The sequence below is a fragment of the Sus scrofa genome, chromosome 3 (genome assembly GCF_054392235.1).
Source record: "Sus scrofa isolate SSC_HxYL_T2T_F1_AM1 chromosome 3, Sscrofa_HxYL_maternal_Yorkshire_Landrace_v2.0, whole genome shotgun sequence".
Lineage (NCBI taxonomy): Eukaryota > Metazoa > Chordata > Mammalia > Artiodactyla > Suidae > Sus > Sus scrofa.
Window position 1 is genome coordinate 104,138,957 of NC_139385.1, and position 17,586 is coordinate 104,156,542.

The following is a 17,586-nucleotide window of genomic DNA, read 5'->3' on the forward strand; positions in this document are numbered from 1 at the left end:
GGAAGGCCATGAAAGGCTGAAGCCAGTGCGGGAAGAGCAGAGAAGGCTCACATAATAACAAAGTAAGACCCAAGGGGAAAGTGAGAAGTATTTAAATAATACCCTGAATTTGTTTACATTTCCCAGAGTACCTTCTTCATTTTACTGGGTCCTTACAAGGTCCAAGCAAGGAAAAGAGCAGTGAATATTGCTCTCCTTGTTTTTCAAAGGCAGAAACTAAGACCTAGAAAGAGTGCCCACCGTCACCCTCTTCAGTCCCAGGTCTCTGAGCATAGTGTTAGTAAATGAGGGTTAGATAACCCCTCACCTAATAGAGTTTACAGATAAGAAGTCTAAATGGTTACGATTAAGGATTTCCTTTTTTTGAAGAAGAAGAAAGGTTTTTTTTTTTTTTTTAAATGTTCTGTCAATTTTCTACTGTACAGCAAGGCAATCCAGTCACACATACATATATACATTCTTTTTCTCACATTATTCTCCATCATGCTCCATCATAAGTGACTAGATACAGTGCCCAGTGCTATACAGCAGGATCTCATTGCTTATCCATTCCAAAGACAATAGTTTCCATTTATTAACCCCAGACTCCCAGTCCATCCCACTCCCTCCCCCTCCCCCTTGGCAACCACAAGTCTGTCCTCCAAGTCCATGATTTTCTATTCTGATTAAGGATTTTCAATCTCTAATGATAATGCAATGAAAAACTGGCTGTAAAATTGCAGGTGAGGAATTCAGTTTAGGAATTTCAGCTTAAGGAAGCATTTCTGAAGTGTTCTGTCAGGCAAAGAACATATGATTGAGGGATACTGAAGAACATTCTCTTCTGGTATTTAAAAATAGAGAAACTAACTTCACTGGAATGATTTCAAGTTCAGAAGGATAAATTAGAGAGCCATACCCAGGCTCTTACTGCCTTGTGATTCTTTTAAGCAGTTAGAAGAAGGGAGAGAACTTAGGAGTGAGGGACCGAAAGTCATTTGATTTGAGATCTAGATTCGTCCTCCGTACATTTAAGAATGGACAAGATTTCAGCATACCCAGTCTCCCCTCACATTCTTTTCCCTTCACAGATACTGAAACACTTCCTTTAGAAAGATGTAATAGTTTACATGTAGTATAAAGGTCTCCATGCCTCTCCTGCAACAAAGGAAAACATTACCATCCTCCCCCCACTCAAAAAAAAAAAAAAAAGAAATGTAGACCTGTGCAGGAAGGTTAAAAGAAAAAAAAGGACAAGAGATAACAAATACTGGCAAGCATGTAGGAGAAAGAAGAGTCTTGTGCACTGTTGGTAGGATTGTATCCTGGTATAGCCACTGTGGAAAATACTACAGAGGAACCTCAAAAAAATGAAAACAAAACAACCATATGATTCAGCAATTCCACTTCTGGGAAATATAGCAAAATGAAGTGAAAACACTAATTTAGAAAGATATATGGCCCACCATGTTCAGAACAGAATTATTTACAATAGCCAAGACATGGAAGCAACCTATGTGTCCATCAGTAGATGTATGGATAAAGAAAATGTGGGAGTTCCCACTGAGGCATGGTGGATTAAGGATCCAGTATTATTGCAGCTGTGGTATAGGTTGCAGATGTGGCTCAGATTCCATCCCTGGCCTGGGAACTTCCATATGCCATGCTTGTGGCCAAAAAAGAAAAAGAAAAGAAACTATAAGAAAAGAAAACATGATATATATCACGTTTATATGTTAAAAGTATATTTATAATATATTTTCATATATATGTTTCTGTATATATAATGGAAAATTAATCAGCCTTTGATAAACAAGGAAATCTTGCCATTTTCAACAACATGGATGAAATTTGATGGCATTATACTAAGTGAAATAAGTCAGACAGAGGAAGACAAATACTGTACTGTATAATCTCATTTGTATGCAGAATCTTTAAAAACAAAAAATAAATCAACTCGGAAAAAGAGATCATATTTGTGGTTACCAGAGGCAGGGGGTTGGGGGTGGGGGTGAAGGGCAGATTGGAGGAAGGGGGTCAAAAGTACAAATTTCCAGTATAAATAAGTACTAGGAATGTAACATACACCATGATGACTGTAGTTACTGCTGTAGGATATATATGAACGTCATCAAAGGGTAAATCCTGAGTTTTCATCATAAGAAAAAATTTTTTTTCTATCTTTTTTTTTTTTGCTTTTTTTTCTTTATTGGATCTATGTGAGATGATGGATGCTAACTAACTTACTCTGGTGATTTTTTTTCATTATGTATGTAAGTGAAATTAGCTGTACACTTTAAGCCTATACAAAGATATATGCCAATAAAACTTGGGGGGGGGGGAGAAAAATCCTAGCCCTCTTCACCATAAAACCTAAACAAATGTCTCTTATTGCTTTAATACTATATGAATACTATTTTTTATAATTGCTATCAATATACTCATATTATTTTAGGTTTTATTTTACTTAATATTACAGGATCTAGATTTTTTTCATGCCCCTGCCTCATTTGCATATTTTTAAAGTAATGTGATATTCAACTTGATAACATATCAGATTATTTAAATAAATCACCACAGTTTGATCATTCACAGTGTTTTTCACTGAAAAAGAAGTCTTTTTAAAATAACTATATAATATTTATTCCTTGGAAAACATTTACTATGATTCAATGAATGGGTAAACATTAAATGGGTAATGTCTCAATGGGAATAGTATAGCTGTCTCCCAATACTCTGCTCACTCATTCATTCATTCTGCAAGATGGAGCAGGAAGACGGAGGGATCTTGAGGACTTGGCAGCCTCTAACTGCTGTCAAACTTGCTCTGAACTGCCTTTCACATAAATCCCTACTTATATAACTACAGCAGTCAAGTCTCTGCTTCTTGAAGCTGAAAGCAATCTTAGATAAACCACTGAAAGATTTCTTTACAGCCACACCTCCCTCCCCCCTTTCTTTGCCCCTATCTCTCTGGAAGAAGTTTTCCTCCTGCTTCCTGAACCAGCCTTCCATGTGCATTCAGATCCCATCCCTTCTCCTGCCTCCTCTTAGTGCCCTTTCTTATTTATATCCCCTCTCCCTCCATTCTGGTTTCTTAGATCTAGGAATGAGCCCCTCGGGATCTCCTTTTCGTCTCCCAGATCACCCCTAAGTTAGCGCTCTCTTCCTCTTCTTCCCTTCACCACCAGACTTTTGACAGACTTGTCTACACCCACTCACGCCTCAGTCTCTTTCAAGCCGGCTTTCACCCCCACAGCTGTGGAACCAGCCATGAGTTCACCCACCAGTGACTTCCTAGGTAGCTAGTTAACAAGCCACAGAGCCTTTTCACAGGCTCTATCCTCCTCTAGCTTTCTGCGTATGACACTTCTGATCACATTTTCCTCCTTCTTGTAAACTTTTATGTACAAATATAGTAAATGTCTTGAAGGAAATTAGTTCAAATGATTGAAAGAATGAACATAGAACTACACCGATCTATTTCCTTTCCTTTCCTAGATGGCATTGAAAAGCAGTAAGGATTTTTTTTTTAAAAAAACACTGCTGCCCTACTCCTTCCCCCTCCCCTGCCCCTACCCAACACGAAGGAATCATCCAAAGGATAAAAAGAATGAGGAGTAATAGTCTGTGGCAGTCAGGAGACTCAGGCCTCTATCTATGGGAGTGTCATTGACTAAGGGACCCCTGCTGCTGGGCTCTGAAACTCACCTGTAAAATCCATGGCTGAGTTTGGGCCCAAGCCATGCTTCTCTGGGGCTGTTCCCTACTAATGACCAAGACTGGCAAGGAACTAAGGCCCATTTCCAGGAGACATGGACTCTTCCAACAACCAACCTTGGCTTGAGGACTCCTCCCAGGCTTGCTGGGCAGCCTCAGGTTGCTCTGTGGTCTGGGATGCTTCCACCCAGCCTTCTTCCCTCCTTTGCATTCTCATCTCAGTCTGCTGCTGGCTCAGCCTTTTCTGGCTCCCTCCTCATTTTCTCTCACAAAGGCGGTTCTCTAATAAAACTCTTGCACATTTAATATCATCTTGAAATCTGCCTCTTGGAGGACCCAGAATAATGCATAACTGTAGGTGAAAGATTTCAACAAATATTTGGGAGATAACAAGCAGATGAAGGAGCATTAGCTAATGTAAGCAGTGTGGCCCAAAAGCTCAGCGGAAGAGAAAGCTGATAAGCATTGAGCCAGTTCCACTAGCGGATCCACAAAGTCGCAGGACTTGGAGATGATACTGATTACCAAAGGTAAGGGGAGGGGGGCTCAATGTGGGGCTAAAAACAGCTCCATCCATTGAAAGTCTGTATGCAAAGATATAAGGCCACCATCTCCCCCACACACACCCCCGACCCTGTCCACCCTCCACAAGCTAAGCATACCCAAATCCTGACTCAACAACTGTGCGATAACAAATATGTGTTGTTTTAGGATCCTTAGTTTGCAGGGAATTTGTTACACAATAGAAGACAATTAAAAGGCACAGCAATTATTTAGAAAGGAAGCCAGGGCTGCAAGTAGGGGAGGAATTTGAGAAAGTACTATATATTTCAACATTAGCTCTTCAAAGCTATTTGGATAGTTTTAGCAGGAACATTAGCTTGATGCAACTTTTTAAAGTTAAAAACTTAACACATTAGAGGGCTGTTGAAGAGGGTTTGGCACATGAGATGGTCTGAAGTGAGGACAGCCGGTCACAGCAGGGTCTGAGAAGAAGATGAAAGTCAGGTGTGAGGGAAGCCTGATGTTAAGATAAGTGAGGAGGGTCAGAAGTGGCATCCTAAGCTTAATAAAGAGACAAGAGTTGGGAGTTCCCATCGTGGCTCAGTGGTTAACGAATCCAACTAGGAACCATGAGGTTGTGGGTTCAATCCCTGGCCTTGCTCAGTGGGTTAAGGATCTGGCGTTGCCATGAGCTGTGGTATAGCTCGCAGATCTAGCTTGGATCCCGCATTTCTGTGGTCTGGTGTAGGCCGGTGGCAACAGCTCCGGTTAAGACCCCTAGCCTGGGAACCTCCATATGCCGCTGAAGCGGCCCTAGAAAAGGCAAAAAGAAAAGGGACAAGAGTCAGAAGTAAGAGTTGGAAACCAAACCAATGATCAAGCTGGCAAGGAAGGGTGGGGGAGGGTGTTTACCACACTACTTTGGCCATAGGGGAACCACACAACACCAAGTGGTATCTGTGCTTTGCTTTATGGATTACCAGGTACACAGTGCATGATGTATTGAGGTGACTTAGAGGTGTAGGATTGGGACAGAAAATAACTTTCTATTGTTTTTTTCTCCTCAAAGGAACATGTATACATTGTTAGACTTAGAATATAAATACTACTTTGCATTTTACTTTTTAACATTTAACATACCCGGCTTTTCTATATCTCTCGATTATTCAAATTATTTTAAGTTACAGCACACTATATTAATTAAATGGATCCTAATTTCTTTAAACCACTATAATATTGCTGAATATTCAGGTTATTTCAAATGTGTCATGTAGAATCTACCATAATCAACATCTTCATTCCTGTGCCATTTTTATTCTGTTAGCTTATTTTCATTGGAAAATCCTCAGTTCGAGAATCACTAGACTGAAGAGTATACATATATGCCTAAATCTATATGGGAATTACCATACTGCTTTCCAAAAGGCTTAAACCATTTTAAACATGTGAGTGTGTTTGCTCTAGAATTATTTCTCTACCATTTGGTGTTTCCTTTAACTTAACGTTTCTCTTGGCCAGTTTAGTAGAAGTAAAGTAATACCCAGGATTTTCTTTAATTTTTGTATCTTTAATTTCAGGTAGAATAAACTTTTCCATTGTGTTTGCCTATCATCTGTCTTGTTTCTTGCATGGATAGCCTATCCTCTGCTGCACCTCTCTGGATCTCTGTGTACCTCTCTGAAAGCTCCTTTGATTCCTCCTCCTCCTCCTCCTTGCTGCTAGTGGTCCTGCCATGCCTTCCTGAGCCCATGTCTTATCTCTTCCAGCAATCTCTCCAGGGGTTTTATCTATCACTCCAGAGCAGTGTTTCTCAGATGGTGGAATGGAGTTCCTTGTCCAGTGGGGTCCTGAGACAATTTTAAAATGCACATTTCCTACCCTGATCCCAAATGTCCAGAAGCAGAACATGTCAAAATGAATCTCCCTGTATCTGCCTCTTCCGAGAAATAATTCTAAGAGTTTGACAATCACCGATGGAGGATGCCCATGTGTCTCCTGTTTCAGCGTTTCCCTTGCTCTGTACCAGGGAGGTTCAGCCACCTCCTGGATCACTCCAGGCTCATGTCACCTCAAACTCCACAAACTCCACACATCCTAATCGCACACCTCACCTTCTAGCCTGGTTCCTCTCACAGGTACCCTCAGCACTGCAACAAATCAGCTCCCGCTGCCTTCTCTTCTGATGAAATCAGGAACACCATTCTTCCAGTCTTCGGGCCCCACATGCAGTTTAGTACTGATGGCTATTTCCAAACTATTCTTTGAAGGAGATTCCCCTTTTGATAAAGGCCCTAGGGTAATGAGCAGCCTGTTTGTCTGCACGCCCCATCATGTCCAGAAAGCATAATTCAATGTGACAGATATTATCAGCAGTAGTCAGACTCTCAGTATGGCTCTCAGTGCATCTCTAATAGACCCTCGCAAGCAGGTCTCTCAGCAGATCTGACAGCCCGGCATCACGCCCATCTGGGATAGGAGGAGAGCAGGAGGTGAGAAAGGAGGACCAGCTGCCGCCTTCACACAATGCAGCCAGGAGGAAACAGAGGTTTCCTTCACTCTCCAGGCCCTAATCTCTGTAAAGATTATCTGAAGGTAAATTGATCTGCTCCTGACATAGCTCTAATGGAAGGACGTTTCCTGCAAATACTCTCTCTGCTAGCAAAGTGCATCCACCTTCTAAATTAGCAAATGCTGGAGAGGGTGTGGACAAAAGATAACCCTCCCACACTGTTGGTCGGAATGTAAATTGGTGCAGCTGCTATGGAAAACAGTGTGGAGGTTCCTCAGAAAACTAAAAATAGAGTTACCATGTGATCTAGCAAGTCAACTCCTGAGCATATATCCAGACAAAACTATCAAAAAGATACATGCACTCCTATGTTCAAAGTAGCACTATTCAACAATAGCCAAGACATGGAAACAACCTAAATGTCCATTGACATATGAATGGTTAAAGAAAATGTGATATGTACATATATATAATGGAATACTACTCAGCCATAAAAAAAGAATGAAACAATGCCATTTGCAACAACTTGCATGCATGCAAGTAAAGATTATCATACTAAGTGAAGTAAGTCAGAAAAAGACAAATATCATATGATATCACATATGTAGAATCTAAAATATTTCAAAAATGAACCTATTTACCAAACAGAAACGGACTCACAGACATAAAGAACAGAGTTGTGGTTGCCAAGGGGGATGGGAGATGGGAGATGGAATGGGATGGACTGGGAGTTTGGGATTAGCAGATGCAAACTATTACATATAGAAGGGTTAAACAACAGTCTCCTACTGTATAGCACAGGGAATCACATTCAATATCCTGAGACAAACTGTAATAGAAAAGAATATAAAAGAGAATGTCTATATATGTATAAATGAATCACTTTGCTGTATAGCAGAAATTGATGTAATATTGGAAATCGACCATACTTCAATTAAAAATGTAAAAAATAATCTGAAAATTAATAATTCAGGAGAAGACACAACTGAGCCAATGTGTTCTAATCCTGTGCTGTATTTTCATTTTTAAAAGGGACCTGGGGAAGGCAATGCTTAACCTAAAATAATATATTAATAATGTTGGGATTTCTACATTTCCACATCAAAAAGGTAAAAGAGGAGTTCCCGTCGTGGCGCAGTGGTTAACGAATCCGACTAGGAACCATGAGGTTGCGGGTTCAATCCCTGCCCTTGCCGTGAGCTGTGGTGTAGGTTGCAGACGCGGCTCAGATCCCGCGTTGCTGTGGCTCTGGCGTAGGCCTGTGGCTACAGCTCCGATTCAACCCCTAGCCTGGGATATGGCAACTCCATATGCCGCGGGAGTGGCCCAAGAAATAACAACAACAACAACAACAAAAAAGACAAAAGACAAAAAAAAAAAAAGGTAAAAGAAGAAGAGCCACCCAGGCAACGTTGCCTATCACCACCAAAGCCACGCATTAGTGGGCTATATCCATGCTAAGGTCCGCTCTGGCTTCGAGTTCAGTGAAGGAGATCTTTGCCATAAAAGTCAAGCGCCTGAACATTAGAGAATAAATCAGTTTTCTCAACATGTTTTCCCAAATCAAAACCTGTGCTAAAGTCACAGGGCCTTTAGGACACTCTTGAATATTCAAAAGGGATGTTAAAGGTTCTGAGAAATTGTCTAGTAAAGAACCTTTTTTAACCCAAATTTCTTGATCTTTGACACCTTTTCCCTAAATACTGCCAATTAGGGTGGCAGGCAATCCCATATCCTATGGTGCACACGTGGATGAATTCTACACCCATTTTAAAAAAAAAAATCAAATCCTGTTTCCTTGTGGATTTATTTCATCATTTCAGAAAGTTTTCTCTCTTTCCTTATGTTGGCTCTACTTAAAGTTTTAGTTTGAAATTTGATTTCTAAACCAAGGTTACAGTGTGCTAGGAGGCGTTGCCTAAAATGCAAAGAATGCTTTGTGAATTCTTTAGCAAAACACAGCTTCTCTAGAAAGAAGAATAACAGGTATGGTTCTATATCACTACCTCTTTATTCGCTCATTCATCATTCATTCATTTGTTCATTCACTCACTCGACCCATTTGTTCCGAGAAACACTGTGAGAAATGCTGCCAATGCAAGGGGAAATTTTTACTGTGTTTTAATGAGTCCTATGACAGATGTAAGAATAGAAAGTCCTATTTCTTTCTCAGCTGAGAAGGGATGGGGGAAGTAGGCAGTTCGAATAAAGAAAGGTCTCAGCAAGGCTGATAGTGGAGATTAGGAATTTTGGTTGCTATTGAATGAGATTCTATTTCAATTAGCTTTTAAGCAAAAGAGGGGATGTATTGGCTCATTCATTGCTGGCCTCAGGTTCTGTTAGCCCATCTGTCTTTCATCTCTGTTTTTCTCTGCAGTTTTAGTCACTGCCAAAACAGACAGGCTTTTTCCACCGGAAAGGAAGACAGCAGGTCCCCAATTCACTCACAGCTTTCCAGGAACATAACCAAAAAGGCAAGGCCCGATTCTCTAGCTGTCTCTCTGTCAGCTGTGGAGAAGGATTTTCTGGCCCCAGACCAGCCTTCACCCTCCATTTCCAGACCCACACCTAAGACCAGCATCCAGGTGCCCAACGGCCTGTAGCTTTAGGAACCCCAGGCCGGTGTTGGAGGTGGCACAGCTGATCACATCTGTTTTCACACCATCTAGACAGTGACAGGGAGGATGAAATTTCCAAGCAAGCAACAGAGAGGTCATATGAAATATCAGATCATAGCTTTCAGGGGTCATCTTTTCTTGTTTCGTTTTGTGTTTTATTCCAAGTGGCAAAGGTGGACGACTCACAGGCAAATTCCTTTTTTCTTTTTTTTCCTTTTCTTACACAGTTTTTTCTTCCTCTGCCCTTACATTCACCTTTCTTCTGAGGGAAAGGTAAAACTGCTGCTTTTAAGAGGAAGAAGTATCAGTTATGGTTCTAGTAGGATATGTGTCCAAGAATCAGAAAATCTTGCTTATTCTACTTGAGGTTTTGTAAATTATTTCACTGACTTCTTCTAACTCCAATGTCTTAGTGTGATATCAAGTGCTGTTGAGTTTTGATCCAGTAAGACATGAAGAAAAATAGGATCCATGATCTTATAAAATTGCTCACTGCCCCCCCCCCGAAAGAAAAAACTTAAGCAAATTGCCACTTAACAGAAAAACAGTTATGACTGACTGAGCAATTTTCCACACACACTCATTTACACACACTCACTCATTTACACACACACAAACAAAATACTATTTGTATGCATATGCATATATATACCAGGCTTCTTTAACAATGCACCATAATTCTTGGGCTTCACTCAGAGTCTAGTAAAGATTCATGAGCTTTGTCTTCCCAAGGCAAATATAACACTAGAATTTCCATTTTAGTGTTTCATAAATTGTGCGCTGGGAACCCCATGCATCAAAATCACATATGAGGTGCTTGGGAAAATGCAAATTTCTAGGCCCTGAACCATACTAACTGAATCAAAATCACTTTGGAAAGAGTGTCCCAGGGGTCTTTGTTTTTAAAGCTTCCCAAATGCTATTTCTGCACCCTGTAATATAAGTTCTGTTCTAGAATTTTGGAAAGCTTTATTAGGATTTCTGAGTTGTAGTGACAGATATTTTTATACTTCTAAGGTAGAATAAACTTATGAATTTTATGAACTTTAGTTTGTCAGCAAAACATAATTAGCAATCCTTGTGGGTCATACTCTTTTGAAGTTCTGTGACAAAAGTAACCATGAGCATAGTTACATGACACAGAAGTCCTTCAGATTTAAAAATATTCACTCTAAATAGGTCACATATTAACGAGTAGGATAGGTAAATTCCACTGTAACAAACTTTTGTGCTTATAGCAAACAATTCAATGTGATTTTGTTATAATAGGTGCATTGCAAGAACTGATGTGATGATTAAGATCCAACTGAAACTAATCATAGATAGAAAAATTGTATGAAAACTCAACACATGTGTGAGTTTTCTTACAAATGAACAACTTCACCTCTTCATAAACAGGATTTTATTTCCAATCCAAGACAAACAATAAGTCAATGTACACAATCCAACTCCTTCCACCACCAATACAGTAAGCGCTGGCCTCGAAGTCCCTGCTCTGGAGAGATGAAAGAGCCTTAGAGATTGTGACCTCCAAACCCTCCTCCTACAGATGCATAAACCACAGACCAAGTCACACTACGGATGATAGTCAGGAATTCATGACTGCCCAAAACTTCTCTCACTGGAGTCTAAGGGGCTCCCAAGGATACTCAAGCACAGAATCAAACGGCTCTTTGGAGGTGAGTGGAAACAACTATTCATTTTATATAAGAGATACGCTATGAAGTTAAAAAGAAAAAGCTAAATAAAACATGAGATTTTAAATAAATGTCACTTGGCCACCCTGAATTATTCATTCCCTCTCTCTTGCAATTCAGGCTACATGGTGGAAATGTTTGAAATACCCATTGCTACCCAACTCTCCTACCAAAGTCTGACAAATTAAAAGGGGAGATTAAAATGTGAACTCAAAGTAGTCATGCGTAATTACTTACCACTTATCCAGATAGATCTATAGGTTGAGAATTAAGCAAGTTTGTTAAGCTCTTCCGAGATGACTTACTAAGCATCTACTATAGGTCTGTGCCTGGGTTCCATTTGTTCATTCTGCTATTCAACAAATACATACAGAGTACCTACTCAGAGCTAGAAACTATGACACATCCTAGCAGTACTAAGATAAATAGTCAGGGGAAGCAAAACTAAAGCAATAATTACAGGGTGTTATATTATAAGCTATAGAATCAAGAGCTATGGGCACAACTACTTGGATAGTTTGGGTCCAAGAAGTCGTTACAGTGGAAATGACTTTAGGCTGAGTTTTAAAGGACAACCAGGAGTTTACCTAATGGAATACAGGAAAGGAAGAGAAAATCATTTCAGGTAAGTGAATAGCATATGCAAAGGTACAAAAGGGTGAGAAGATGAGGTAAGAAGTAGGAGAAGGGGGTACAGAGAAAAAGACAATATTACAGACATAGCTTTGTTTTCCATGTCATCAAGTACAATGTAGGCAAAGCCATGAGTTTCTTTTTTTAATCAACTTTCTTCAAGCAAGAGGCTCACAAGAGACTATAGCCTGGTGACTGAGCCAGTCTGACCTTGAGAGTTAGCTTCAAACCAGAAAGAAAGAATTCTGTTCTTTTACTTCCTGTCTCTAGTCTTAGACACAATCCCAGCTCCCAAAGTCCATTCTTTGCAGAATCCAGATTCCTTGAAAGGAGAAAGGAAAGATGCTTTAATGATAAAATTAAATAGGGAAAAATTTGCATCCCCATAGTTAACTATAAAATTTGTTTCCTTTCCAAGTCCTTGGTATGCAGATCACACATTAATTTTTGTCATTGCTAAGACAAAGCGGGTAATAGACATGAGTTCAAACAGGTTTCCACCACTTAAGAGCTGTGGGACTTCAGGGAAGTCATGTAACCTCTCAGAACATCATTTTTCTCACTGCAAACACCCTTCTAACTGATGGTTAAATTCAGATGTGATATGAGGAAGAGAACCTGTCACAGGTTCCAGCCTACACTGAGCCTCACATTAGGGCAGCTGCTGTACATGGTTATAGAAGATTCATTCCTTCAACAAATCTTTATTGAGGACTTACCATTAGAGAAACCAGAAATATAAAAATAAACCTGCACTGGACTTTGCTCTCTAGGACCTCACAATCTTCAGCAAAAGTAGAGAACATGCTCAAATAGCTATATTACTTGGAAAGTGGTTACTACTGAGAGAAAGACAGACAGTAGCCAGGATGTTGGAAGGACAGAGATTACCCCTGGTGTGAAGGCGTTGGCGGGGAGAGAAGGGGCAAGAATTTGGGAGCTGGGAATGAAGGACAGGAGTATTGGAGCTGTTGGACAGTTTCATCTCTTCTAAAGTGGACAGGGGTGGTATGGAGTGGAGGATCAGTCTGCCCCCTCACAGACGAAAAGAGAGGCCCGGGAAGGGTCACACCTCGCTCAACTTCACACTCACGTTAAGGCAGAACCATGAAAAAAATTCAGAACTCCCCACCCCTTCCCTTATCCAAAGCATTTTGCTACCTTCTAAAACTAGGGCCATTTGCAGATGTAAAGGACAAGAAAGGCCAGGAACGCAGCAGAAGGGAGATGGTCAGGTCCCTCTGGCCACTGTCCCTGGTTGAGAATGGAGACTCGGCAGTGAGAGCGCCGTCGGGGGTGGGGATGGAGTGGGGGCCGGGAGGGGCGGGCTTAGGAGAAGCGGGAGGGCAGGCCAGGGGGTGGGGAGAGGGGGACGGGCAGCACTCCGGGCTGCCGCGGCACCTACCCAGCGGCGGGAGCCAGCGCTCAGGCTCCCGGCCATGAGACGGCGGTCCCTGGCGCTGCGGCTGCTGCTGGCGCTGCTGCTATTGCCACCGCCACTGCCGCAGACGCTGCTCGGGGCGCCCTGCCCGGAGCCCTGCAGCTGCCGGCCCGACGGCGCCCTGCGCTGCCCCGGCCCGCGGGCCGGCCTCAGCCGACTGTGAGTACGCGGCGCCCCAGCCCGGCACCCTCGCTTGCTCCAGCCGCCTTGCCTCCCTGCTGTTTTGCTCCCTTTTACCTGGATGTTGGAGAAAGATGCTTCGCCCTGTCAAACTTCGCCACCCCGCTTAGAGCGTTGTGAAGCCAAAGCTTGGGAGCTGTCTTTGCCACCCCGTGTTGTGTCTTGGGTTGGAGCCCAGGCACCCAGGCCCGCTCTTTCCCTCTAGTTGGGGCCAGAGCCAGGGGCATGGAACTGCCCAGAAGCCATGTGGGGAGGCCTCACTCCCTGCAGCTGCTGGAAGGGGACAGGGTGACCTGCTCCTTACTTAGCAGTTGTCTCTGCCAGGAGAAGTCTTGCATGGTCTTTGGGCCTTGGGCCAGCCAGGCTGGTGAAGGCTTCTGTGGGCTTTGGCATTCTACTGTCCTCTAGGAATGGGGTGCTCAGGCTCTACGGCCAGGAGTGATCTGGTCATTCAGGGGGGTCTGCTGGCTAACCAGTGCCCACCTACTACACCTTAGTGAGCATACAAGCCACTGCTCCACCCCAGCCCCAGATGTGCTTGCATTGTCCGATCAGATGCATTTCCATTTCAGACCGGTTGCTTAATCAGTGAGGGGCCTTGAGTCCCAGCTCTGGCACAATCACAGACACAGATGGTGCTTAGGGAATTGTACACATCAGCAGGAAGGTGGAGGAAGTTGTTTGCTGCAGTGATGGGGTGGAGAGGAGAGGAGGGCCTTTAGCACTAGAGCATCAGAGCGTCACCTGCTCTCCTTTCCTCCTTTCTTCAATTTAGAAAAAGGTATCATGCATTATATGGTTCTATTTATATGAAACATCCAGATAGAAAGGAGATTAGTAGCCATCAGGCTGGAGTGAAGGCCCAGTGACAGCTTAATGGGTGTTGCTTTTTGCAGTGACGGAAATTATCTAAAATGAGATAGTGGTGATGGCTGCACAAGTCTATGAACATACTAAAAACCATTGCATTGCACACTTTAAATGGGTGAACTTTATAGTATATAAATTACATCTCAATAAAATTGCCAAAAGAGAAAAGGAAGGAAAAGAAAGAAAAGAAGACTATGAAAGTATCCAAAAGGAAGGCTGGTGGAGGTCTTAGTTATGTTCTAACCATTAGAGGTGATGGAATTCTATGCTGGGGGAAGAAAGAGACCCTCCCCCATTTTCTGGGGCTCCCAGCAGTCTGTCAGGAACCCATTTCATGGAGGGGATTCCCCACCCTCCTGAGGGGCTGAGCTTCTCCTCTGGAAGAGTCAGTGGCCTTTGGGGAATATCTGCAGTTGAGAGATACAGTTTAAAGGTTGAGGGGTTTGTATTAATTAGTTTCTATTAATTATCTTGTCAGCTCAATTCCCTGAAGGTGAGGGCCATGCTGATAGAATTCATTTCAATCAATAAATAAATCCATGGAAGCTGCCTTTCAAGCCCCAGCCCTTGTCCTTCCCTGACGTGCCTCCCCTCCTGTTCTTATGGATGACTGTGCCACTAACACTGTGCCTTTCTCACTCACCTGGTACTTAAAGTACAGATTATAAGAAACTGAGATCCAAAGAAATTGAAAAACCTGCCAAGGTTCCACAGCTACTGAGGAACAAAAGAATTTCATCTGCTATCTTTCTATATTTGCTTCTTTTTGTAAGAAGACTACCCCTTCCTTTAAAAAAAAAAAATCCCACTTCTCCAGATTGGAACTGAGTGGAAAACCCCCCTGGTGGGAGGCAGACATGGGTGAGCCAAGTCCCAGCTCCTTTCAGATTCAGCTTTTCACTGAGATCTCTTGGTGGCCCTCTGCCACACCCACGTTGGCCTCAGGAGAGTAGTACCTCTTCCTTAGAGTAGGCTGATGTGAAAAGAATGAAACAAATTCTCTCCCTGCCCCACAGCACGGAGAAGCCTAGAACCCCTTGAAAAGATTTTCTAGGAATGACTAGGTTTGGGGATGGAGATGGGAAGCAGGCACATGGTAAGTGCTGTCAGCATGCTGAGACTGGTTAGTCCTGCTCCCAGAAAGGGGCCAACTGTCTTGGCTCTGAAGTCCTTTGGCATCTCTGTAGGGATTCCAGAGTCCTTGACTTCCTCCCTTCACAGGCACTATCTTGGCATGCACACCAGCAGCATCTCCTCCTAAACATTCAAACCCCTTAGGTCAGCATGTGCACTGACCCTCACAAGGTCAGGTTTCCCAAAAATCAGATAATTGAGAAAGGACCTTGTCCTTTAGGAGAGAACCCTATGGAGGTAGAGCCCATAAAAGCCAAAATGGAATAGGTTTTTCAGCATGATAAGGTGACTTCAACATCCATATGACAAGAGAGATGCAGAAAGAATAGGAAAGTAGTTTCTTTAAGGTAATGTTCTTCAGACCAGCAGCTTAAGCATCACGTGGGAAAGGTTAGAAATGAATACTCTTGAGCCACAGTCCCAATCTACTGCATCAGAAACTCTGAGGGTGTCGTCCAGCAATCTGTGTTTCAGCAAGCTCCCAGGTGATGCTGATGCATGCTGAAGTTTGAGAATCAAGGGATTGCTCTCCACAGAGGATATAATCTTCTGGAAAGCAAGAAGGATGTTTCAAACTTCTTTATAGCCTATGCTTCTCTTCCCATTCCCCTACTCCCCCACCCCACCCACATACACATTTACAATACCTATTTATTGCAATAGGCAGCTGAGAGTAAAACGTCAAACTCTGAGACATATAGAAATTAAACAAGGTTGAGAAGCATTTTTTGTTTTGTTCATTTGTTTTGTTTTGTCTTCAAAGAGGGGCTGGGGAAGGACTCCATGGAGGAGAGAATGAAGATATAAGGGATGATGGAGTAAGATGTCAATGGGAGTGGGAGCAGAGCATCCAGCATCAGACAGAGAGGGAGAGTTAATCCTAGAAAGAGAGAGACACTTCTGAGTCCTGGGGAAGGAAGACAGATGAGTAAAGGTATACATTTGAGGTAAAGAAAAGAGAAAGTGAACGGGCTCATGCTGAAACCCTCTTTTCTTGACAATAAATGAATGAAGTGGTAAACAGTAACTATAAGATAGAAAAGATAGAAAATACCATGAATAACACATTACTGTGAGTTCAGAAAAAGAAGAGGGCTGAAATCATGAGATAAGTCTTCCAGAAGAAGGATGTGTCTTACACTACGTTATCCACAAGGTTTGACTCTGCAGAGAGAGGGGGCGCTCTCTCAATTCTGGTCGTTGGAGAAGGGGAGCACCACAGAGCACCTCAGAATTCATCACCAGCACCTCAGTAGATGCTACTTTATGTTTGAATCATTTCATGCCTTGGGAGTCCTGCCTTATGACTTGCATCTAAAGTCCACTATCTTGTTTTTTGTTTGTTTTGTTTTGTTTTTAAAAGGAACATGGGGTATAACTGATTATCACTGATAAGCCCGCTGCTTGTAAGTTTTGAAAATGGTTCAATTCAATGGTTCATATCTTTGCACCTCTTCTATGTTTTATTAAAAACTTAGGTAGTTAAAATCTAAAATGTGATATAAAAAATAGCCTCCCACGTGTTCACTCATTTTAATTGGAGAAAAAAAAGTTTAAAAAAAAGATGGATTTTAAAAATTCCCTTTTCCTTTTCTTATTAGTTCCAGACAAGTGGAAAGAGGGAGAAAAAAATCTCACCTTCCCCATAGTTATATAAAGATCTTTGTCTCTATGACAACAGAAAGGTTGATCTGCTTGATATGGAAACAGCTTCCGAAAAATCTGTTAGTATGAAAATGCTAATAATAATAATGGCAATTTATTTTTTGCATGTTGTGCCTCCTGAACAGAGATTAAACTTTTATACTTTACTATGAGACAAAATCCAGAGACTTTGGAAGGATAAAATTTGCTGTATCTATCAGTCCAGTGTCACAAGAAGTGTCAGTCTCTTGACATCTTTCCGGAGTGTCTTTCTCCTTCTCCTACCTTAGGTGGTAATCTGGGTCCAGAATGGTTTCAGTGTTGCAGAGGGCTGTACTGGGGAGGGTCCTTATGGAGCCCACAGTCTAGGTAGAAACATACCCAAGAGGCTAGTATAGGTAGGAAAAGAGGCAACAAGGTGCTAAAGACTCCAGGTACTAGATCAATCACTATGGGCTGAAATCTCTAAGGGAAAGCTTCATGGACTAAGGGTTATGAGCATGAACCTTGAAGGAGAGTAGTCCACGTAGAAGAAAAACACAGGTTAGACTAGAGATTTCCTTGCTGGGAAGCAAAGAATAGGGCTGAATGTATTTGTCCCTTTTTATGCTTCTCCCATGCTCTTTGGGGGAATTTTTTGGTAAGGGAAAATATAAA

General features: G+C 42.1%; 1 protein-coding gene and 1 long non-coding RNA gene across 18 annotated transcripts in view; one reads left to right on the plus strand and one right to left on the minus strand.

Annotated features, from left to right (window-relative positions):
• The window catches only part of LOC146404815 (uncharacterized), a 779,473-nt gene extending 766,045 nt beyond the window's left edge, over positions 1-13,428 (minus strand). For 4 of the 9 annotated variants that reach the window (XR_014841991.1, XR_014841990.1, XR_014841987.1 and 1 more), the window contains exon 1: positions 13,339-13,428. This is a non-coding gene — a long non-coding RNA (uncharacterized LOC146404815). Of the gene's footprint in view, positions 1-6,314; positions 6,488-12,821; positions 12,927-13,065 lie in introns of those variants that run through there. The other 5 variants (XR_014841985.1, XR_014841992.1, XR_014841988.1 and 2 more) reach the window with 3 other exon arrangements.
• Positions 13,036-17,586, plus strand: part of LHCGR (luteinizing hormone/choriogonadotropin receptor) — a 71,723-nt gene continuing 67,172 nt past the window's right edge. For 8 of the 9 annotated variants that reach the window (XM_085015925.1, XM_085015926.1, XM_021085887.2 and 5 more), the window contains exon 1: positions 13,060-13,260. In XM_085015925.1, the coding sequence (XP_084872051.1) occupies positions 13,100-13,260 (161 nt within the window). In that variant the 5' untranslated portion in view covers positions 13,060-13,099. Of the gene's footprint in view, positions 13,261-17,586 lie in introns of all 9 variants that reach the window. The other variant, NM_214449.1, reaches the window with a different exon arrangement.